At 32.6% G+C, this 26,779-nt stretch overlaps 1 protein-coding gene across 1 annotated transcript; it reads right to left on the reverse strand.

The window, feature by feature from the left end:
* On the reverse strand, positions 1–26,779 carry LOC133328978 (chaoptin). The gene is made up of 21 exons (XM_061537482.1): positions 26,714–26,779; positions 22,230–22,463; positions 22,053–22,119; positions 21,345–21,991; positions 21,106–21,281; positions 19,026–19,160; positions 18,738–18,966; positions 18,453–18,671; positions 18,303–18,389; positions 18,102–18,236; positions 7,799–7,873; positions 7,642–7,735; positions 7,452–7,582; positions 7,273–7,386; positions 7,058–7,200; positions 2,685–2,826; positions 1,960–2,318; positions 1,474–1,897; positions 1,171–1,412; positions 327–513; positions 1–265 (listed from the first exon to the last, which is right to left on the reverse strand). Exons 1-21 carry the CDS (start codon positions 26,714–26,716, stop codon positions 164–166), a joined length of 3,945 nt encoding a protein of 1,314 aa, XP_061393466.1. The 5' UTR covers positions 26,717–26,779; the 3' UTR covers positions 1–163.

The raw sequence follows: 26,779 nt of genomic DNA on the forward strand, positions 1-26,779 counted from the left end.
TCTCAATAAAGAATTCGTTTTCTGGTTTCTTTTTCTATTTTTTGTGTATTGTTTTTCTTTCTTTCGTTCTTTGTTTTTTTTTACTTTAAAAATTATTGTGGCCATAGACCTGCTCCAAAACATCATAAAATTGTTTGGTTATATTGAACACACAATAGAGATGTCACATAAATAACACCAAGAATACGCAAGAGAACACCACCACAATGAACGCTTCACGACAGGAGGTGCCATCCCAGCCACATTCCAAATCGGCTTTTAGAGACTGGAGAATAAAAAATTGGGTATTAGAAACAGAATTGAAGAGGATTTATTAATAAATTCACCTCCATTAGCTGTTGTCCGCCTTTATTGTCACATCGTGTCTCTCTCAAATCATCATCGTGATCGTCACATGAGTATCGACCGTACACCTGGCAAGGCGAGTTCATAAATGTGCGGAATATTGTGTCGGTCCAGGTTTGTGAAGAACAAATGTACTGACGACGTTTACGTTGCCAAAATTCGACCCAGCTGAAATTGGAAATATCAAATTAATTATAACGTGTTAGGAACCAAACCTATTATCCATGAAAAAAATTAATAGTCCTTGAAAAAATCAATCTTTAAAAATCCACGCCTTAGATAGTCCTTGAAAAAATCAATCTTTAAAAATCCACGCCTTAGATAGTCCTTGAAAAAATCAATCTTTAAAAATCCACGCCTTAGATAGTCCTTGAAAAAATCAATCTTTAAAAATCCACGCCTTAGATAGTCCTTGAAAAAATCAATCTTTAAAAATCCACGCCTTAGATAGTCCTTGAAAAAATCAATCTTTAAAAATCCACGCCTTAGATAGTCCTTGAAAAAATCAATCTTTAAAAATCCACGCCTTAGATAGTCCTTGAAAAAATCAATCTTTAAAAATCCACGCCTTAGATAGTCCTTGAAAAAATCAATCTTTAAAAATCCACGCCTTAGATAGTCCTTGAAAAAATCAATCTTTAAAAATCCACGCCTTAGATAGTCCTTGAAAAAATCAATCTTTAAAAATCCACGCCTTAGATAGTCCTTGAAAAAATCAATCTTTAAAAATCCACGCCTTAGATAGTCCTTGAAAAAAATCAATCTTTAAAAATCCACGAATCCTAATCCTTGAAAAAGTAGTCTTTTGAAATTCGGGCAACTCACCCCAAATCACAGTCACAATTCAAATCGGTATCCGACATTTTCAGTTCCGTCAAGAATACACTGTTCGGTAGATATGGCACCGTTCCCGTGTTTGGATTTGGTATTTTCTTCAACATCCGATTATTGTAGCGAATATCCAATGAAATATTCCGAACTCTGCCCATATTCTTGAAGAAATTCTTTGGTAACTCCATCAGGGAGGTATTGAACAATTGGATATATAAATATGGCGATTGCATGCCCTGAAATAGATTTTGTTATAAATTATAATTTTTTTAATTTATAAATTTACCCTCCACTCACCTTTAAAATATTCTCATTCAGCGTGGAAAATTGTGGCCCACTAAATGTGATATTCGTCAGTTTCATTGGCAGATGGCCTTCCATTTCCCGTGACAGATCTGTGGGCATACCCATTTGTACGGTTTGCATTTCTTGATTCGATCCCGAACCCTTTTTAATGATGCGTGTAAATGGTTGTGGTGCCTCAATCCATAGGTCACGTATATTATGATGATTCCGCAACAAATATGGAATATTGAAATGTTCCAGGTGCGAGTAAGCTGTCAGCTTCAATTGACGCAGATGTGGCAGAGCATCCAGGCAACCGTATTCAAAATAATGCAAACGGAAATTGGAAATGTCTAACATTTCAAGATCTTCATTGACACCATCGAAACTGTTGTTGTTCAGCGAGGTGATGGGATTCCCGGAGAGCATCAACTTTCTACAAAGATGAGAAGAAGAGAATGAGAAATATATGCGATTATCTATGTATAGAGCAGTTACCTTAAATGGGGCAGTGACTGTGTCATCAATGGAACATTGGTCAAATCATTATTGGATAAATCCAACATTCTCAAATTGGACATATTATGGGCCAACTCCTGTGGTATTGAAGGCAATTCATTATAACCCAATCTTATTTCCCGCAAATAACGTAAACGTATCTCGGGCACGGTGCTCAACGAAACATTTTCCAAACCCAATTTTATGAGACTTGTCTCCAAACCCATAAATGATTTATCCATTACTTTGAGATCCCGATTGTGGGACAAATCCAAAACTGCCAATTTGGGCATTGTGGCAAACACCGCATCATCAATACGCAGTAAATAATTATACGAAATATCCAAATAGCGCAGGGACTGTAAGATAAAATTTTGAGATATTAGAAATTCCAAAAATCATAAATTTTGAAAATGAAAATAGGAATAAAGAAAAATAGCAGTAGTGTACCCGATATTTATTCGGCTAACATTGTGGGTTAAGTAGGATTTGAAAGTTAATTTTTGGTTTTTATTTAAGTTTTTGATTTAGATTTTGATGATGGTGGTGGGGTGGTTTTAGTTGGTTTTGGTGGTATTTTCGGTTTTTTGAATATTTTATTTTTCAACATTATTAAGGAATATGAAAAAGAGAGATAGTAGAGTAGTAGTAGTAATAGAAGTACAAGTAGTAGTAGTAGAAGAGGAGATAGATATCATTTATTGTAGAAACAGTCTCCAACTCACTCTGAATTTGTTCGACAGATCCATGCTGTGTATTGTCGATATATAATTATTCGATAAATGTAATTCACATAATGTTAGGGCTGCCAAACTTGACAACGACGATGAGGGTATTTTCAGCAACATATTGTGGGAGACGTCCAACCTGGAAAATAAAAAAAAAACAAACAAATAAAAATAAAACCAGTAAGGAAAGTTCTAAAGTCGGACGGCGCCGACTATATGATACACTTCACCACTTTGGGTATATTGTACATATGTATCCTAACAATTGCATGTCTATGTTCCCTCTTTCTCCAACCTATCCTAACTTTCATTACATTCGAGCAGATTTAGAGCCATCTGCGTAACATGGGGAAAATTTATGGAAAACGATTTCTAGCAAATCTGATACACTCTATTCGGTACGCCGCGTTGTTAAAAATATTATCTATATGTGGGAGCTATATCTAAATCTGAACCGAGTCCCACGAAATTTAACACACATCGTTTTAGACTTAATTCAATACTCTGTGCAAAATTTCGTGCTAGGGACGTTGGTGCATTATTTGCATAAAATCGAACGAAAATATATATGGGAGCTATATCGAAATCTCGACCGATTTTCTCGAAACTCTCCACTCATCATTCTAGACTCAATTTAGTACGCTAAGCCAAATTTTGTGCAGATCTAAGCATATAAAGGGACTTTGGTACACTATTTACATATAGAGACTATGGTACACCATTTACCTTAAGGGAACACCCCCCCCCCCATTCCCGATTTTAATTTTTCAAGATTTTCAATGGGCTGGTAAATCAATACCAATGCTTGTTAAGGTTTGTAACTTTGCACATATATAATTGAAGATTTAAAAGAGAAGAAAAATAATTTACAAAACATTTTTGTTATTGTTTTGGCGGGCATGATAACTCCTCACTCGAAAAATCGGAATCCGAAAATTCCAACGGTGTTAGAAAGAGTACATGTCTGGCTCTCGTATGAACTAGGATTATTGACTTCGCTCTAAAATTAACAAAAGGGTGAAACTTTGAAAAAATATTTTTGGAAAATCGCCGATTTTTTACCAAAAACCAAGTTAAACCAGTAAGGAAAGTAGTAAAGTCGGACGGGGCCGACTATATGATATCCTTCACCACTATGGGTATATTAAACAGGACTATTAACATGAAATTGGATGAAATAATATATGTGATATTTATCTAAATGTGAATCTACCTAGATATATCCATAAAGTATGTAAATCGACTTCAAACAAATATAAATAGGTCATACGTTGGGCTATATCCGTACTTCTAGAAAACGCAACTACGTAGTTCTGTGCTCAATTTTGTACGTTGTGCAAAATTTGATGTCAATCTGACTAACATGAGGAGTTTGATGCCCAATTTACTTGAAGTATATAATATATATGGAAGCTCTATCCAAATATTAAGAGATTTCAAGCAAACTTGTCACAGGTTAGGTTATACTAATTTCAGAACGTTTTGTTCCTATTGGTTCCTTGGTGCGTCAATTACTTAAAATATGTGAGCTATATATGTGGGAGCTATATAGAAATCTGGACCGATTTTCTCGAAACTTGGCAGACATCACTCTAGGCTTAATTCAGTACGTTATGCCTAATTTCGTGCAAGTCGAAGGATATATAGGGACTTTGGTGCACCATTTACATGAAATCGGACGAAACTATATATGGGAGCTATATCTAAATCTGGACCTATTTTCTCGAAACTTGGCAGACATCACTCTTGGCCTAAATGATTAGGCTGTACCAAATTTCGTGCAAATCGAAAGATATATAGGGACCGTTTATATTAAATAGGTTAAATATATATATATGGGAGCTATATCTAAATATGAACCGATTTTTTCCAATTTCAATAGGGTTCGTCCTTGGGCCGAATAAGTGACCTATGCCAAATTTCATCCAATTCGGATCATAAATGCGACCTGTACTTTGTTTACAATTTAACATGGATAGACAGACGGACGGACGGACGAACGGACGGACATGCATAAATCGACTCAGAAAGTGATTCTATGCATATTCTCAAAAGGAGAATATGATACGAACGGACGGAATGCATAAATCGACTCAGAAAGTGATTCTATGCATATTCTCAAAAGGAACCATGTGTCTACCTCGTTTCCTTTTGCCTGTTACAAACATATGCACAAAGACATAATACCCTGTACCACAGTGTGGTGAAGGGTATAATAAGGAAGATCTTTACCGATTGGCTTTATACTACTTCATACGATAGCTATACACTCACAGAGAAACGTGTAAAAATTTGAAATCGATTGGGTTATTAGTTGTTGAGTTATCGTGCCCGCCATTCACAAAAAAATTTTTTGTACGGACATTAATTAGTGTAGATTCGAATTATATCAACAAAATTTTTGACCCCGAGAATGGGGGGGTCCCCTTAAATCGAACGAAAATATATATGGGAGCTATATGCAAATTTGACCCGATTTTCAGGAAACTTGACACACATCAATCTAGACCTAATTCATTACGCTGTGCAAAATTTATAGGGACGTACAAATCGACGAAAATATAGATATATATGGGAAACTTAATACACATCATTCTAAAGCTATATACGCTGTGCCAAATTTCGTGCAAATCGAATGATATTCCGTTTACATTAAATCGGACGAAAATATATATGGGAGCTAATTTCTGAAATAGAGTTCGTCCTTGGGCCAAATAAGTGCCTTGCGCCAAATTTCATCCAAATCGGATCATAAATGCGACGTGTTCTTTGTTCACAAAAATACATGGACGGACGGAACCATGGGTCTATCTCGATTCCTTTTACCTGTTACAAACATGTGCACAAAGACATAATACCCTGTACCATAGTGTGGTGTAGGGTATAAAAATATTCAGGAATATTTTTTAAGGACTAAAGCGTGGATTTTTTAAATAATATATTTACAAGGACTATTTAAGGCGTGGATTTTTAAAGATTATTTTTTTATAGGGATTTTTATTAAAAAATAACTCTTTTTAAAGTCTTTCTATGGACTAAGGATTTTTAAAAAATACATTTTTTCAAGGTCTATCTATGGACTAAGATTTGTAAAAAAAAAAAAATATTTTTTTCAAGGGTATCTAAGGACTAAGGTTTTGTAAAAAAAAATATTTTTTCAAGGGCTATCTAAGGACTAAGGTTTTGTAAAAAAATAATTTCAAGGGCTATCTAAGGTCAAAGGGGTCTTAGAGGAAAGCTTCTTAATGAGAATAGGGATAATTAAAATATATTTTTTCCGAGGAATATAAGGTGTGGATTTTTAAAGAATAACTATTTCAAGGACGAAGAATTTATTTTTTTTTTGAAGGGCTAGCTAAGCGTGGATTTTCAAAGAATAATTTTTTAAAAGCTTTTAAGGACTAAGGATTTAATTTTTTCAATGGCTCTCTAAGGACTAAGGATTTAAATTATTATTTAGGGACTATTTAAGTCGTTGATTTTCAAAGAATAATTTTTTCAAGGACTATCTAAGGTTTGCATTTTTAATTTTTATTTTTTCAAGGACTATCTAAGGCGTGGATTTTGAAAGGATTAAATTGTCGAGGACTATCTTTGGCGTAAAGTTTCAAAGATTATAATTTCAAGGACTATCTATGTCGTTCAAGAACTATATTTGGCGTGGATTTTCAAAGATTATATTTTTACAAGGACTGTCTAGGGTATAGGCGTGGATTTTTAAATAAAATGTTTACAATGGAAATCTAGATTATAGGCGTGGATTTTTAAATAAAATGTTTGCAATGGAAATCTAGATTATAGGCGTGGATTTGTAAATAAAATGTTTGCAATGGAAATCTAGATTATAGGCGTGGATTTTTAAATAAAATGTTTGCAATGGAAATCTAGATTATGGAAATCTAGATTATAGGCGTGGATTTGTAAATAAAATGTTTGCAATGGAAATCTAGATTATAGGCGTGGATTTTTAAATAAAATGTTTGCAATGGAAATCTAGATTATAGGCGTGGATTTTTTAATACAATTTTTATATGGACTATCTATGGTATAGGCGTGGATTTTTTAATACAATTTTTATATGGACTATCTATGGTATAGGCGTGGATTTTTATATAATATCTTTACAAGGACTATCTAAATAATATTTTTACAAGGACTATCTACTAACTAAGTTGTATCCTACACATATTGTCATGGCATTTTTAAGGAAGACTAAATAAATAGGTGCACCTATTTATATAGTCCCAAATTTCTTTTAGCAAATTGGCTCCGCCCGAGAACTCAATTGCAGAAAAATCTATTGCTATAATATGGTGCTCTGGAGTCTTTCCCAGAATAAAATAGGCCTGTTATCGGATCCGAATACTTACTTCTCCATACCACCATTATAGAATAAATTATCCGGCAAGCCACGTAAATGATTATGAGAAAAATCTACAACTCGTAATGCTCGTATGGGTTTAAAAACTTCTTGAGGTATATCAGTCAAATGATTGTAATGGAAATAGATTAACTGAAATTGAATAAATGTTCAGAGATTATTTGTAATGTCCATGATATGAAAATGGATGATAAATGGTCATACCTGTAATTCTTTGGTATTTTTAAAGGCATCAAAATCAATTTCACGTATATAATTATGTGATATATCCAGCCATTGCAGGTGTGGCATATTTCCAAAGACATCACGTGTGACATTCTGAAATCGGAGGGAATGATAAAAACAAAAACTATTATCTATCATATTTTATGGCTACAACTCACCATCAAGGCATTATAACCCAAATGTAAATGTGTTAATGAACTTTCGGCGGGTCGAAAATATCCCGGATATATTATCGAGATATTATTGTGTGATAAATCTAAGATTTTGATATTCGAATGATACATTGAGCCTAAAAATATAATGAAATGTTAGAAAATAAATAGAGTTTTTACAATTTTTTTCACTTACCATGATCACCTCTACCGACCCAAGATGAATTGTGCATTAACATTTTAATTTGATTATGACTAACATTCACATTTAAATTTGATAACGTTCCAACCTATTAAACAACGAGATTACAATGAATAAAATGTACCCAATATATTCCGACTTCTGTACTCACCTGATCGAAATAGTCAAAATTGAAATTTGGCAACATATTGAAAGCCATATCGAGAATCTCCAATTTTGGTAAATTCTGTAAAGATATAAAAGGATGTGGATTTAGTAAAGAAAAATATTTAAAGAATATTTTTTTTAAAGAATTTTTTTATTAAAGAATATTTTTTCAACGGTCCATCTAAGGCCTGGATTTATTAAAGAATACTTTTTCAAGGGTCCATCTAAGGCGTGGATTTATTAAAGAATATTTTTTCAAGGGTCCATCTAAGGCGTGGATTTATTAAAGAATATTTTTTCAAGGGTCCATCTAAGGCGTGGATTTATTAAAGAATATTTTTTCCAGGGTCCATCTAAGGCGTGGATTTATTAAAGAATATTTTTCAAGGGTCCATCTAAGGCGTGGATTTATAAAAGAATATTTTTTCAAGGGTCCATCTAAGGCGTGGATTTATAAAAGAATATTTTTTCAAGGGTCCATCTAAGGCGTGGATTTATAAAAGAATATTTTTTCAAGGGTCCATCTAAGGCGTGGATTTATTAAACAATATTTTTTCAAGGGTCCATCTAAGGCGTGGATTTATTAAACAATATTTTTTCAAGGGTCCATCTAAGGCGTGGATTTAATAAACAATATTTTTTCAAGGGTCCATCTAAGGCGTGGATTTATTAAACAATATTTTTTCAAGGGTCCATCTAAGGCGTGGATTTATTAAAGACGATTTTTTCAAGGGCCCACAGGCGTGGTTTGTAATAAAGAATAATTTTTCCAAGCATCTACAGGCGTGGTTTGTAATACAGAATAATTTTTCCTAGCATCCACAGGCGTAAATTTATTAAACTATATATTAACTATATATTAAACAATATTTTTTCAAGGGTCCATTTAAGGCGTGGATTTATTAAACAATATTTTTTCAAGGGTCCATCTAAGACGTGGATTTATTAAACAATATTTTTTCAAGGGTCCATCTAAGGCGTGGATTTATTAAACAATATTTTTTCAAGGGTCCATCTAAGGCGTGGATTTAATAAACAATATTTTTTCAAGGGTCCATCTAAGGCGTGGATTTATTAAACAATATTTTTTCAAGGGTCCATCTAAGGCGTGGATTTATTAAAGACGATTTTTTCAAGGGCCCACAGGCGTGGTTTGTAATAAAGAATAATTTTTCCAAGCATCTACAGGCGTGGTTTGTAATACAGAATAATTTTTCCAAGCATCCACAGGCGTAAATTTATTAAACTATATATTAACTATATATTAAACAATATTTTTTCAAGGGTCCATTTAAGGCGTGGATTTATTAAACAATATTTTTTCAAGGGTCCATCTAAGGCGTGGATTTATTAAACAATATTTTTTCAAGGGTCCATCTAAGGCGTGGATTTATTAAAGACGATTTTTTCAAGGGCCCACAGGCGTGGTTTGTAATAAAGAATAATTTTTCCAAGCATCTACAGGCGTGGTTTGTAATACAGAATAATTTTTCCAAGCATCAACAGGCGTGGTTTGTAATAAACAATAAATTTTCCAAGCATCCACAGGCGTAAATTTATTAAACTATATATTTTTTCCAAGGACCCACAGGCGTAAATTTATTAAAGTATATTTTTTCCAAGAACCCACAGGCGTAAATTTATTAAAGTATATTTTTTCCAAGAACCCACAGGCGTAAATTTATTAAAAATTTATTTTTCCAAGGAACCACAGGCGTAAATTTATTAAAAATTTATTTTTCCAAGGAACCACAGGCGTGGTTTGTAATAAAGAATAATTTTTCCAAGCATCCACAGGCGTGGTTTGTAATAAAGAATAATTTTTACAAGGACCCACAGGCGTAAATTTATTTAAAAATACCTACATATATGTACTCTTCTTCTTCTTTATTTTCTCAAACTATTTTATTAGAATTTTAATTTAATTGTATTTTTTATATAATTAAACGAATCTTAAATTTAACGGCCTTTCATCCTTGACTTCTTTCAAAGCCATGCCAACACAACTTAACGCCGTATAAATTAAAAGCTAAAGCATTTAAAGAGAACAAAATTCCCACTAAGAGAAACATTTACCTCACAAGTTCGCTCTTTGTTTTGATAGCAGCTGTTATGTTTGACAGATTCTTGTATTGTATTCGGTATATTTTTGTTGTGGTTGTTGTTGTTGTTTTTCAAGAAGAAGAAGAAAAAAGATACTTTTGCGTACAACAACACCACATCAAAGGATTTGTATTTATAAATATACACAAACTACGAATTCATAGAAGAAAAAATAAAAATTTGGAAAAAATACTGCTTCCAGGGCAGTATGAATAACAAAAAATATAACTCCACAATGGCCAATAATCGTTCCATAAATAGTGGTGGTGGTATGTGCCGTTTTTGTGGGTGTGAAAATAAAGAAAATGTGGACATTTTCTCGGCTAAGAAAACACCACCACCATCGTCATCCTCAACCTCGTCGTCATCAAAATCGGATAGACCAGGAATAGATGATTTACTAAGTAAAATATCAACAGTTTATCCATTTGTGGTAAGTTTTGAAGAAGGGGAGGAGGTAGGTTATTTTTAATTTGGCGCTTAATTTAAATTAATTCTGTGATTTATTTATGTTTCGTCTTTTTTGCTCTCCCTTTTCAATAGATATACGAAAATGATCCACTGCCGCAACACATATGCCCCAAATGCATTGACAATGTATATGCATTGTATCGAGACATACAGGAAGTCTTGAGACATCAAAAGAAACTATTGAATATGTTGAGATGTGAGGAACCGCACCATGAATATTTTCGTATATTAAATGAAATTGAGGTAATATTGAAATTAAACACTAAATACCTATATACGTTTGTCTGTATAAGAAATAGTTGCCTATAATGTCCAATTAGACCGTAATATCGTATCGAAAGAATGGAAAATATACCTTTCGAAATATTGTTATGATTTTAATGCATATTAAGAAGTTTAGAAAATAAATAAATACCAGTAAGGAAGGTAGTAAAGTCAGACTGTGTATCCTAACAGACGCCGCCTTTTCCAAGGAACATTGACATGAAATTGAACGAACCTAAATATGTGATCTTTATCTATAAGTAAACCGACTAACATCAATCCCAACACATGCTATTTTGCAACATATTCTAAATTTTGTAAATTTTGCTTGACTGTTAAAAATGTAATATCAATCAGACATCCATTGATTACTTGGTATACAATTAACATTAATTGGTCGAAATTATATATGGAAGCTATGCTATATCCATATCTGAACAGATTTCAAAGAAACTTGCCAGAGATTAAATTATATTAATTTCAGTACGCTGTGTCAATCGGCCTAGCTATGTATCATAAGTGCATACATAAAATCGGGTGAAAATATACATGGGATATATATCTATATCTGAACCGATTTTCACGAAACTTAGCACCCATCATTCTAGACTCAATTCAGTACGCTATGCCAAAATTCGTGTAAATCGAAAGATTTAGGGACTTTGTTGCATCATTTACTAAATCTGAACCGATTTTGTCGAAACTGGACACACGTCTTTCTAGACTCCTTTCAGTACCCTATGCAAAATTTCATGCAAATCGAAAGATATTTAGGGACTTTTGTGATCCATTTACATAAAATAGGACGAAAATATATATGGGAGCTATATTTAAATCTGACCCGATTTTCTCGAAACTTGACACACGTCATTCTGGACCTAATTCAGTACACAATGAATAACTTCGTACAAATCGAAAGATATATAGGAGCTTTTGTGCACCATTTACATAAAATAGGACGAACTATATCTAAATATATGGGAGCTATATATAGATTTTCTCCAAACTTGACACACGTCATTCTGGACCTAATTCAGTAACCTATGCCAATTTTCGTGCAAATCGAAGGATATATAGGAACTTTGGTGCACCATTTACATAAAATCGGATGGAACTATATACGGGAGCTATATCTAAATATGAACCGTTTTTCTCGAAGCTTGACACACATCATTCTGGACCTAATTCAGTACGCTATGTGAAATTTCGTCCAATCGAAAGATATATAGGTACTTTGGTGCACCATTTACATAAAATCGGACGAAACTATATACGGGAGCTATATCTAAATCTAGACCGATTTTCAAGGAACTTAGCACACATCATTCTGGACCTAATTCAGTACACTATGCAACATTTCGTGCAAATCGAATGATATAGGGATTTTGGTGCCCCATTTACCTTAAATAGGACGATAATATATGGGAGCTATGTCTAAATCTGAACCGTTTTTCTCAAAAATTGACACGAATCATTCTAGACTCAATTCACTGCCCTATGCAAAATTTCGTGCAAATAGAAAGATATCATTTCAATGATAACCCATTTCTTTTACTTTTCTTCCAGAACTCATCGCGGTCAACAAAAGTGTATATTAAGGCATCCTATAATGTTGACATCAATCAAAATACTCCCATAAAGGTATTAACATTTCCCTCGAGTGAAGATCTCCTAATTGCCGAGGAGAATATAAAAACGGAAAAATCAGAAAAATCCTCTAACGATAAGGTAGTACAAAATATCCAATCAAAATTGGAACAAAATGGATGCACGATCAAACGTATTAAAGTGGCACAAAGTGAAAATAGATCCGCCCATTGTTCAATTGAATCAATGGATGACGATCCCGAACTTATATCTTGTCCATATTGTGATTTGACATTTTCCGATCACAAACAACTTGCCGAACATCAAGTGGAGCATTTAAATATATCAAGTTGCAAACTATTTGAAAAACGTCTTCTACCAAAAAATGCAAGACGTGGACGTCTTATTACGGTAAATAATGAAAAGCACATTCGTTGCCTGAATTGTTGGCAAGTTTTCAGGGATAATAAAAGTATTTTACAACATTGGTCGAACAGTGATTGTTATTACTATTGTTTTATATGTGGCAAAGAGTTTCCACATTCACCGAAAGTACTCAGGGAACATTTGCCCTCGGTACATGGTGTTAGTTTTCGTTCCGTTATGAAACAATTCTATATAAATCGTTCTGCGCCCTCACAACAAAAAACTGCATCATTTGCCCAGGCTCCATCATCACAATGGAAATTAACGCAATATACAAATAATAATAATAGCAACAGTTCTATGTCCGGGCGTACAAATCCACCTCCACGTAAAAAGAAGAGATACTACTACAAAGATCGTAAGGTAATATAAAAAATTAAAATATCATTTTATTGGAAAAAGTTATACTAAAAAATGTATTTATTCCTCAAACAGAGTTCAACAAAAAATCCCGATGGCAGTTTCTCATGCAATATATGCCACAAAGTATTTTCAAATTATCGATCCAGTAATTCTCACATGCGTATTCACAACATACCGGAAATGCTGAGCAGACGTGAAGCAAATAAAAAATCAATCTTGCCTGATTTTCCGCAATCATCGAATAGTATGAAAAAGCATACACCGCCAGCACAACCACCACCAACGGTACCAATATCATTTAGAATTGCTCAAGACAAGACATTGTATCCGTCAAAGTCAAAACCATCATATAATAGACCAGCATCAACCAGTATTCAAACTAGACACCACATACCAAGACATACCGAGTCGTCGATGAGCAACAAAAGTTCTACTTCCACATGGCGAAATATGAGTCAACACACGAAAACGTCCTCCTATGAAAATGACGATGACTCTGAATTGTTATTCCCAACCCTCAAAGAAGATTTGGAATCTTTACAAGTTAGTGTTAAATCGGAACCGATTGACGACGATATTAACGCATCTGCCGAATTCCGTAATCAATGGACATGTTTTATTTGTCATGAGACATTTAGCACATCGAAAGAATATAATATGCATGCTATGTTCGTTCATAATATAAGTGATTAAATTTGAATTAAATTTTAGTTTTTTTATTTTCCAAAAGAGATTTAAATCGTAGAATACATAAGAACAATATATACGTAAATACATTTTATTTATTTAAGTCAATCTCGAAAAAAATGTGTATTTTAAAAACAAAATACAGTGAGTGTAATAAGTATTTTGCCTCAATACGAATTTGAAAAAAATTCCAATATATACGTCAAAAGCCAGCATACTAAAGATGTTAGTTGAATTATGTGTGATGGAATATGTTTGTGGACATGTTTAGATCTTATTTCTGCAAGATTCACTGCGAAAGTCCTATTGGTCTCGAAGATATCGGCCATAATCTATACCTACCCAAAAATGTGTATCACAAAAAAGTATTTTGCTTTTTATTATTATTCTAGAAAAAATCATTACATAAAACACGCTTTGTCTTTTTATAGTTACCATTGCGAGTAACCATATACTTTAAGCGATTTGGCGACGATTCCAATAAACCACGGCATTTTTTCGCAAATATTTTCTCACATTTACGTCCAATACATTCTCCAGCAATATTTCATTTAATATTTGTTAATTTCTCGTCCTAATCTCAAAATGAGAGTATTAAATATAGTTGTCGCGGCTTCAAAACATCCCAAATATGTTTAGAATAATAAAAAGGAGGTTTAGAAAATATAACGCGATGACAGGACCTTAAAAACTTTTAAAACCAAAATCCGACAAACAAATTATTTAAAAAAAATAACGCGAAACCCCATTTTTCAGACTTCGAAAACTGTATGGTCCATTAATACTGATCTATGAACCAATATAAGTGATAAAAATAGCAAAAGGGAGGTCAGATTGAAAGATATTAACGGTTTTGTGGCAATAGAAATACATCTTATTTCGAAAACATATAGATCGACCAGGTTATTCCCTGCTGCATTTTATTCGCAACTGATGATGTTAATCGGATATGAAATATTGAATGCGCATTCGTCACCAACTACAACAGTTTTTCAAAAGGCAATAAGATTTGACCAAGAATGGTGTTTTCTCCCACTTCATGTACTGTTTTGTAATTTCTGACGTTTTAGATCTGTTCATATCTTTAAATCTGACATCATTATTACTATTTTCATCTCATATATAGGTTTCTAGGTCAATATTAATTGACATTAAAGTTTTCGAAGTCAGAAAAATGAGGTTTCGCGATATTTTTTAAAGTAATTTGTTTGTCGGATTTTGGTTTTAATAGTTTTTAAGGTCCTGTCCTCGCGTTATATTTTCTAAAACCTCCTTTTTATTATTCTAAACATATTTGGGATGTTTTGAAGCCGCGATTAGAACGAGAAATTAACAAATATTAAATGAAATATTGCTGGAGAATGTATTGAACGTAAATGTGACAAAATATTCGCGAAAAAATGCCGTGGTTTATTGAAATCGTCGCTAAATTGCTTATAGTATGTGGTTATCCGCAATGGTAACTATAAAAAGACAACGCGTGTGCTATGTAATGATTTTTTCTAAAATAATAATAAAAAGCAAAATACTTTTTTGTGATACACATTTTTGGGTAGGTATAGATTATGGCCGATATCTTCGAGACCAATAGGACTTTCGCAGTGATTCTTGCAGAGATAAGATCTAAATATGTCCACAAACATATCCCATCATACAGAATTCATTTTACATCTTTATTATGCTGGTATTAGTCGTATACATTGGAATTTTGTCAAATTTGTATTGAGGCAAAATACTTATTACACTCACTGTATATATTTGTGCAATTATATTTAAAATGGGAAGAAATTATTTTTGTAATGAAAACACGATGACAAAATTAAAATCTGCCTAGAATAGTAAAATGGGCGCAGACTATTTGTTAACGTTTATTAGTATCTGTCGTCCATATTGATTATGTGGGATGAAGTGACAGGGCGCCGATTTTTAAATTATTAACATCGATCCCCGTTTTGGTATAGACCCACTATTCGGTATTATGAGAATTTATAACATATTTTTCTCGCACCTTTTTCTGTATATTCAAGGTCCATAACATACGTTTTTTTCCTGGAATTTTAGATATTTTGAATGTCAACCTCATGGTGAAGGGTATAAAAAGTTCGGCACGTCTGAACTTGACATATTTTTATTTATTTTTTTTAATTACATTTTTGGACCATCTGACCAAGACCTACATAGATTTTTTAATAATATTTTCAAAAGACTATCTGTGTTAAAGGCGTAGATTGTTTAAAGAATAGTTCTAAGGGAAAGTATTTTTTTCTTTGAAAGTATTTTGAAAGAACTATCTGACCTAGAAGAGTGGATTTTTAAAGAATATTTTCAATTATTTAGACATATTTTCAAAGGACTTTATCGTGGATTTTTAAAGAATGGGAAATGGGAAATTTAGCATAGCCTACTGAATTACGTTCAGAATGATGTGTGTTAAGTTTCGTGAAAACCGGTTCAGATTTAGATATAGCTTCCGTATAGAGTTTCGTCCGATTTAAGGTAAAAGGGATATCAAAGTCCCTATATGCCTTTCGATTTGTACGAAATTGGGCATAGTGTACTAAATTAGGTCCATAATGATGCGTGCTAAGTTTTGAAAAAATGGATTCCCAAAGTGGTGAAGGGTATCATATAGTAAAGTCGGACTGGGCTTTCCTTACTGGTTTCAAGAGACTATCTTGGCTATAGGCGTGGATTTTTTAAAGAATATTTTCAATGGGCTATTTTGGCTATAGGCGTGGATTTTTTAAACAATATTTTCAATGGACTATCTTGGCTATATGCGTGGATTTTTTAAACAATATTTTAAATGGACTATATTGGCTATAGGCGCGTATTTTTTAAACAATATTTTCAATGGACTATCTTGGCTATAGGCGCGTATTTTTTAAACAATATTTTCAATGGACTATCTTGGGTATAGGCGCGTATTTTTTAAACAATATTTTCAATGGACTATCTTGGCTATAGACGCGTATTTTTTAACACTAGATTGCCGAAAGCCGTCATTTTGACCGTTTTTCAATTTCAAGTACAAAAACAATTGTGTAAATTATGTCACAGCTTTTTAAAATTTGGTGACTTTTTATGTCACATAGAACTACGTTTATTAATCATAGTAACTGCTTCCTCCCCTCTTTCATTCCCCGTATTCACATGTGCTATACCTACAGTGCCTAAAATCTGTCATTTTGACCTCTTATGAAATATTAAATAATCAAATATGGCCAGATCAGTACAACAACATCGAAAACCGTTTCCTACTCTAGAAACACAAACGAACACCCAAATCGGGAAAAATAAATTTTATATTTCTAGTCGAGTTCACTATTAGAGTAAACATTTACTCTTTTTCGAACATTTTGACCACGTTCTTTTATGATTGTTTTTATGATTGTAAATAATGTAAAAAATATTAAAAAATAAGTTAAAAAAAATTCCTTTACACAATAAAAATTCTTTCAGAATGAGGTCATTTTGACCGATTTTAGGCGATTTAGGTATATACAAGATTCCAGTCTTTCTAGTGTTAAACAATATTTTCAATGGACTATCTTGGGACTTTAAGGGATTGTCTGACCTATAAGCGTGGAGTTTTAAAGAATAATTTCAAGGGACTATCGAACCATGAAGCATAGTTTTTTTTAATAATATTTTAAGGGACTATCTTACACTTAAACCTGATATATTATTGTGATTTTTATAATGAATAATTTCAAGGGACTATCTGACTTATAAGCGTTGGTTTGTAGAAGAATACTTTCAAGGGGTTATCTGAGCTACAAGCGAGGATTTTTTAATAATATTTTCAACAGACTACATTTTTTAAAGATTACTTTAAAGAGATTGTCTGACCTATAAGGCTGGATATTTAAGGGACCCCCCCCCATTCTCGGGGTCAAAATTTTTTGGTTTAATTCGATTCTACACTAATTCAAGAATGTCTCTACAAAATTTCAAGTGAAAATCTCAAGAATTCTTGAAGATATAGCCGATTTATTGTGTCAGCGGGCACGATAACTCAAAAACTAATAACCTAATCGATTCCAAATTTTTACACGTTTCTCTGTGAGTGTATAGCTTTCGTATGAACTAGGATAAATCTTCAAATATATATGTGCAAAGTTACAAACCTTAACAAGCATTGGTATTGATTTACCAGCCCATTGAGAATCTTGAAAAATTAAAATCGAGAATGGGTGGGGTTCCCTTAAGAGAATATTTTAAAGGGATTTTCTGACTGATACTATGAATTTTTTAAGAGACTGACTTTGGGTTGGATTTTTACTAAATAATTTCGCGTGTATTTATAAAATAATATTTTCAGGGAACCATATCGTGTTTTTTTTAATATTTTGAAGATACTAAGTATATTCTCAATATTGTTTTGTTTTATTTCCCCCACTTACTTGAAACGATTCTTCAGCAAGGTTATTAAGTTTATTTCCACGCAAACTTAAATGTTCCAGTTCGTCTAGATTCATAAAGGCGCGACGCTCAACCCGCTCGATTTTGTTATCGTCCAAATGTAGTTTTCTTAGAGCCTAATATGGAAATAAATACATCATGATAACATATTTGAACAATTTTGGGGTTTGGGAAATTCATACCTCTAAGTCGAAGAATGTATGCTGGGATATTTGAGTCATGTGATTGAAACGAAATGAAATCTCTTCAAGTTTAGAATGAATATCACCCTGGAAATACAAACAGAAATACATTTTGTATTATTATTAATTTGATTAATTTAATTCCATTACCTGAAATGTTCCCTTCATAACCTGTTCGATGCGATTGTCGTGCAATTCCAATAGACGTAGATTTTTCAGAAAATGGAAACTCGTATCACTCATACTTTGTATTTTATTATTGCTCATATCCAATTCTTGCAGCGACGTCAAATGGCGTAAAGGTTCAGCCGGCAGTGCGGTACCCGAAAAGCCATGGGCAATTTTTAACGAAATCAGGGAATGGCCAATCTAAAATCAAATGAAATTAAAGTATTCAGCCAATAAGATCTTAAATCTATTTTGTTTAATACTAACCTCATCAAATGCATCATTCTCAATACTCTGGATACTATTCTCACTGAAATCCAAACGTTTCAGTCCCCGTACATGCTTGAATGCATGCGCCTGTATATTACTCAAGCTAGCCCGTACTATTTGTAAATCTTCTAATTCCACACCGAAATCTTTAAAATCATCCGGTCCTATTGATGTGGCACTCATCCGTGACATTGACAGTGAGCGCATATTCCTCATTCTGGTCATACTTTTTACAAATGAATAAAAAACATTTTTGATAGTGCATGGGGGAAATATTGAACTTACTTGCGTAATGTTTGTAGATTGGTTGGATCATTCTGATCGCCGCTTAAATCCAATTTTAGTAACGTATATTGCATGGCATTAAAGGTTTCCATTGGTTGTTCTATTTTGATTTTATTATCACGCATACTTATGACTCTGAAAGGAAATGGAAAAAAATATTTTTTTAAATATGGGAAAATACAAATTTTGAAATGTATTTTGTGGGCAATTTTTTCAGTTTTTTAAAGAATATGTTCAAGAGACTAGTTGACCTATGGGCGTGAATTTTTTTAAAGAATATTTTCAAGAGACTACTTGACTTATTTTTTAAAGAAAAATTCCAAGGTGGTTCCCCAGTTATCAGAGTGGATTTTTAAAGAAAAATTCCAAGCGGATTCCACAGTTATAAGCGTGGATTATTGTAAAGAAAATTTCCAAGGGGATTCCACAGTTATAAGCGTGGATTTTTGTAAAGAAAAATTCCAAGGGGATCCCACTGTTATAAGGGACTACCGGTAAATTGAAAACATTTCCAACCGAATGGGTTTTATTTTATCGATTTCTGATATTTTAGGTATTTGTAGGATTTTTTAATATTTTAGAGGTATAAACATTGGCTATATCAATGTTCCCAATATGTTTTGTTTCAAAGCCCATACACACATCCATCCCTCAGTCTACCATTAACAGTATGTATTTGGACTAATCCAACCCAGTTTCATTAGCCACCCAGGCATTAAATTAGTCTCAATAACCGGCAAAATTAAATTTAACAATTGTTCGCAAAAAGGCTAATAATGTACAATTCTAGGTCCACGACAAGAAGCCATACATAAGTTGGCTAGAAAAAAAGAGGGAAAATAGAAAACGTGATTGAATGGTGATGGCAAGTGGTGGTGGTGGTAAAACAACATTCAACAATGCCAGCATACCGGTCCCATACAAAAGTTACATACCTCTTATTTAATACATATTTACATATATTTCAAGTGAATGGCTCGTTTTCACGTTCCGCCAATACATACACCTTCGAAGAACATTCGATGTCTCTAAATGGCTAAGTGATGAAATCGGCTTATAAAGAAAAAGACAATAGACGAACAAAAATACTGTCCTACCCTGCACATAGAGTAGACACATTCACAGGCCAATGTACGAATTTGCAAATAATAAATATTGGATTTTACACATACACACAAACATGAATGCATTCATGCAGATTTCAAACAACGTGAAAAACACTCTAGACTTATTTCGATGATTTTCACCGGGTGTACATTTCGAATGTTAGAACAATGAATGGTAACGTGACCGTCCCTTAAATCCTACGCCTACAGTTCAATAATCTTTTAAGTGCTGCTATTTATTTAATTTGAATTATGAACAAAACCTATAGAATATAGGATATTTTTGAAAATGGCAAATGTCGAGTGTTTCGTAATTAGTGAATACAATGTAATTTATTAAATTATACGAAGGAACCATTTTGATGATTCACAACTCTGTGGTACAGGGTATTATGTCTATGTGCATATATTTGTAACAAGCAAAAGGAAACGAGATAGACCCATGGTAACCTTTGAGACTATGCATAGAATCACTCTCTGAGTCGATTTATGCATGTTCGTGTGTCCATGTTAAATTGTAAACAAAGTACAGGTCGCATTTATCATCCGAATTGGATGAAATTTGGTACAGCTCATTTATTTGGCCCAAGGACGAACCTTATTGAAATTGGGAAAAATCCATATATATCCTTCGATTGGAACGAAATTTGGCATAGCGTACTGAATTCATTGTAGAATGATGTGTGCTAAGGTGTGGGAACATCGGTTAAGATTTCGATATAGCTCTCATATATAGTTCCGTCCGATTTTAAGTAAATGGTGGACCAAAGACCCAAAGTTAGGCCGATTGACACAAAATTTTGCACAACGTACTGAAATTAGTAAAGCCTAACATGTGCCAAGTTTTGTTGAAATCGGTTCAGATTTGGATATAGCTCTCATATATATTTTTACCCGATTTTAAGTAAATGATGCACCAAGAACTCAAAATGTGCCCCTCTTAGATTCCTACGGATTCAATTCTCTATACTTACCTCAAGACATCAAATTTATTGAATAGCTTGTGATGTAAATGTGTCAGATTATTTCCCGAAAGATCCAGAATCTGTAAGCTGCTCGTTAAACTGTCAAATGCCATGGGTGAAATTTCCGTTAAACCGCAGTAACGCATATAAATTTCACGAATTTTGGCGGGTTTGAAGGCATCGTCCTAAATTTAATAAAAAAACAAATGAAAAATATAAAAAAAACATTTTTCCTAAGTTCCACTCACCTTCATCGTGTGTATTGGATTACCATCCAAAAACGTTCGATTAACAATTTCAAAATATTTAAATGAATTTGGTGGCAACATACTAATATTATTATATTCCAAATGTAAATTGTCCAAATTAAGCTTTGCGTTGGCCTTGATCTCATACGTTTCATTGCCGCTCAACGACCATATCACATTGTGTGATATGTCTAGGGTACGTAAACTTTTCAACGGACCCAAGGCATCATACGGTATCTCCGAGAGTATATTATCCGTTAATAACAATTTCATTAATCTCGGCATACCATCCACAAAGACATTAGGATCAATTTCAAATAAATTATTGCCACTCAAATCCAATGTTTCCAATATTAAAAGACCGGAAAAGCTATGCGGTTGCAATGTCGATATACAGTTGTCACCCAACAGCAGCGTTTGCAATGAATCCTCCAGCCCCCGGAATGAATCGTGTTGTATGTGTGTAATGTGATTGTGACTCAAATCTAGATGGCGAAGTTTTTGTAAATGTCGAAATGATTTCGATGGTATTTCCACCAGATCATTTTGTGGCAGTATTAGTTCCCACAGTGACCGTTCCAGTCCGGTAAACGCATCATCTGGTACTTCGGTTAAATGATTTCCCGATATTTTTAAACGGTACATGCCTAAGGGAATTGATTAATTGGAATATACAAGTAAAAAAATAATTCTGCGAATAAGCCTCACCTGTTGATTGCAGAAAATAGGGTTCGATTTCTCGTAACCCCGTATTTTCCATGTGCAGCATAAAAACCTTTGTTGTAATACAAAATTATTAGGATATTGAAATTATATAGTATTACAGAAAATAAATATACATATGTATATTTTTATATTTCTAGGGAAAAACTATTTTTGTCTTACCTTCGACTGATTCACCATTCGTGGCAGTGCAGGAAATGGCACATTTTTACAATGTACTATTCCCAAATCTGTTGATGACTTCGAACACGTACATAGTGCGTTATAGGCACATGGCGGGTATCGTGTATCTTCCATTTCACGATGATTATAATGTAGACCCCGTGCCAGGGACATCCATATCATTATTAATAGGGTTACAATCAAAAAGACGTAACCAAATTTAAAAAAGAATTCCTAGAAGCGAATGGGAGAAGTTTTTAGACATTTAAATCAAATCAATTTTAATTTTTGAATATTTTTATGATTAATATTTTTAATATTTTTTTAATTAAACTAACTAGTGGTCGACACTTTAAAGTATTTCATAATTATATTAGATTTTAAGTTCTTCTGGAGCGTGATCCATTGATAATTTTTTTCATATAATTAGTAAATTTTATTGTTTCCTAATGATATGCATATAATGATTATCGTATTATAAAAATCATCTATCAATTGGTTATACTAACTTTGAATTGAAAATATTTCATACAAAACCGACATTTAATCATAATTTATAGGATAGGATAGGGTAAAGTATAAAAGGACGATTAAAATATACAACTATCGGTATGTTGTAATGTGTTTAAAGTTGAAGGAAATTACCAAGGAGTTGGAAGGTCTAAATATTCCACAATAATACTCTTCAATCATCGTAAAATGTACAAACAATTGCTGCTAACAGAATGAATACCATAAGGATGACGAATTCGGTAAGATTGTGAAGTTGTTAGAGACTAGAAAATTTCTGAAATCACACCATTTTAATCTGGGTATCATAGTCATTATCAGGGACCATGAGAAGGTATCCACTTGGATAATAATATAAGCCCTGCCCCCATTCTCGGTTTCAAAAAATCGATGTTTATGATTTTATTTAATTTGAACTATTCTCAAGAATGTCTCCTTAAAATTTCAAGTGAAAATCTCAACTGCTCATAAAAATATGGCCGATATATTCAGAGTTATTCTGACTATTCACTAGGGAGAGATCTCGCCTGTGAAAAAAAGTTTCGCTTTCACATTCTCGCCTTATTCTGAGTGAATAGGAAGAAACAAAAAATGCGAGATATGGATTCGAAAATGGTGGTTGAAAAAAGAATCGTTTTGCCATATTGTAGTTGAAGGTGTAATCAAATATTTTATTTATTGATTTAAAAAAAAGTGTTACTATTCATTGTTATTTAAAGTGTATAACAATATAAATGTGAATTCGCTGTAAAACTGCTTTGTAATTGAAAGAAAATAAATTAAAGTTTGAAAATATGGCAACATACAACGGCATGTGAAACAGTTTATTATTGTTTTGATGCAATTTGGTGGAACAACTACAACAGATTTCAAATAACAGAACATTTTTTATGATGGCAAAAACCGCATTGAACCATGTCAAAGACACAACGAATAATGGGAAGAAATCTGCGATTGAAATAAATTAATCCACAGTTTATTATTTCACTTCATAATTGTATGTCTTTTTATTTAATTTCAATATCTTATCTCTCCAAATTCTTAAAGTGGCCAATTTTTTATGATATGCTCCTCCTCTTTTATTTCGTCCTTCAAATAATGCACACGATAAAAAAAAGAAACAAATATTTTTTGTAGCTTTATTATTGTTCTTTCATAATTCCACTGTTGAGCGGCTCATCAGACAAATTTGGCTATGTGGTTAATTTTTAATATTTTTTTTTCTGGAGAGACAGATCCTCGCACAAAATGTCTTCATTTTGCTTTATTTGTCTTTATACATTCCGTGGCAATATTTGGTTGTGCATGCATCGTTATCAAGGATTTCCAATGGCATTTTATTTGTTGTTTTTGAGTTAAAACATATGCATACAACCATTTATAATATTGATAATCGTCCTAGAATATTGTGTAGATATTTCGCATACAAATATTTAATACTTATATTTTTGTATTCAGCTCCCTTTAAATCTATTAGCGAAAATTTTTTCCCACAAAATGTCATCACATTCTCCCATTCCCTGTAATCCAAAATAACTAATTTTACCTCAAAGCGGATTTTTTCGCTTTCGAACTTGATTCAGAATAAGGGAAGAGGGAAATGCGAAAAAATTCGCTGCGAGTCCTTTAAACGGAAGAGTGAACAAATTCACCGTGGATTGATGTCCCGGAAAAGGCTGATTTTGTCAGCATCAACCGACGGCATTTTGAAAATAGTGGAGTAGAAAAAAGTTTCGCCCTAATTTTGTTGGATTTGAGTTTTATATTATATAATACTGATGTTTGTTCTGAAAATCTGATAAATCATAAATCTGTAATGTCTGTAGTGACTAATGTATATCAAACGTGGACCAAGAACTATATTTTAACACTCGGTATTGTCTTCATACCAATTGCAACTGCAATTTTTCATCGAATTTAACTGAACATTATTGATTTTTGTAGGCCAAAAAAGAGCGAATTTGTAATGACCCATTATATGGGAAGTATGCCAAATCTTGGTCCGATCTTTCCATTTTTTCGTCAATTGCTTATAGGCCTAATTATAACTAAACTTATTATATGCCAAAAGATTGCAAATTTCAAGACCATTTAAATATATATTTTCATTATAGGGCTAAAGTGTGCATTTTCCATTATATAGGAGGTATACCAAGTTTTGGTCCGATCTATCCAATTTTTTCACTTGCTTTCTTATAATAAACTCTTGTGCAAAATTTCATTCAAATTATATAACTCCTTTTTATTTTTGACCGGTGTACTTAGTGCGGCATGAGTGATTCTCAATACTTTAAACGCGTTTTTTTTTCTCAAAACAAAAACTATTAATCCAATCGGTTCCAAATATTAACACGTTATTCTGCATCTACCTACATAGATTTGGTATGAACTAGTAATCGCTCAATATCTTCCTTATTTTCCACCTAGTTTTTTTTAAATAGTCGACTTTCCAAAAAATAATTTTCCTATGTCCGTAATTTTTCTAATTTTCGAGCGAAGTCAATAATCCTAGTTCAGGCCATAGATATCTACTCTTTCTAATTGCTTCGGAATTTTGAGATTCGGATGTTTCAGTGACCGGCAATCATGCCCGCCGTCAAACAGTATTTTCTTTAGTTACAAAAAACAACACCATTTGGTCAATTTATTTTCTCCTTCTTTAATTTTTCATATAATTTTGTCCTATTTTTGGAAAAATTATACACTGAAGTCCCTATACCAGCACGATTGACATGAAATTTTGCATGGATTGCCGAATGACTTTTGTTTGGTTTAATTGTAGTCGATTTATATATAGAAGGATCCACCAATGATGCTACATCTGTCCGATCGACAGGATATAAATACAATTAAAATCATTGGAGAGGAAATTTTTTGGGTTACAATTAAAATTAGGTTCTTCTTTGGTCTAGTTCTTACTGTTTATTTTTTTAATCTTTGAAAGTATTTATTCTATCCTGATATTCCTTCATAATGTTGAAACTCATTATATTGTGAATATCTGTCAAAAGGGATTTTCAAAAGTTTGTATTATTTTCCAGGATTTGATTCAAATTTTGAAATGTTTTAATATATTTGCCCTGTTTCCTTTTTTAGATTTTAAAAGTTTCACCAGTACACAGACACATTATATGTCCTGTCCTCTCTTTTAAGATAATATTTTCTTTTAAGCATATTTTTGAACTTGTTGAGCTATTCTTTTATTAAACTTTTTGGACTCTCAAGAATCCTATAGTCATATTTATTTATGTTGTGCTTCAAAGGTTTATGTTTTCTATGATATTATTTTTCGCAGTCTATAAAAATCGATTTTTATTTATTTCTGTTTTTAGGTTGCACTAATTTTATTATTTAAAATCTACACAATTAGTCGAGGAACTATTTTAGATTCATGCAGTAATTCATATTATATTTTTTAATACACTTTTTTTAAATTAGACATTAATAAGTATGTTTTTCAACTAGCACTTTCTTTTATTTCATTCACACACACCACATAACAGTGCTAATAGGCTTAATCCTCATTTGCTAAATCCTTTTTGGCTTCACAATGGTAATTTAATCTGTTTTGCAGCTTTGCACATGCATTTGGACTATGCAAATATATATTGGACACATTAGCAGTGGTATTATGTTGGAAACCATATAAGTATTTAGGTCTAAAACCATATATTCTTCTCTTTTTTTTCAAATCTGTTTAACAAAAGTTTTTTTAAGGAACACTACTAGTTGATTAAACATGTAGTTGATTAAACAGTTTCCATATATTTTAAAATTTAACACACATTATCCTATTTCATTGAAAATTCGCATTGATTAATTATTCAGAATAATATATGCACTATTTTATATCATTATAAATGTTTCTATATATTCTAAAATTCAACACTTATTATCCTTTTTCTTTGAAAATCCACATTATTATTTATATTTCATAAAAACAATAATTCATTGATTTATTTTTATATACACACCATTTCGTTAATTGGATTAAATTACTCTTATATCTACTACATAAAAAATCTGTATCAAAATGTTTT

This window comes from Musca vetustissima, unplaced genomic scaffold (genome assembly GCF_032173495.1).
Source record: "Musca vetustissima isolate MV318-11 ecotype Yass unplaced genomic scaffold, APGP_CSIRO_Mvet_v1 utg16177, whole genome shotgun sequence".
NCBI classification, from domain to species: Eukaryota; Metazoa; Arthropoda; class Insecta; order Diptera; family Muscidae; genus Musca; species Musca vetustissima.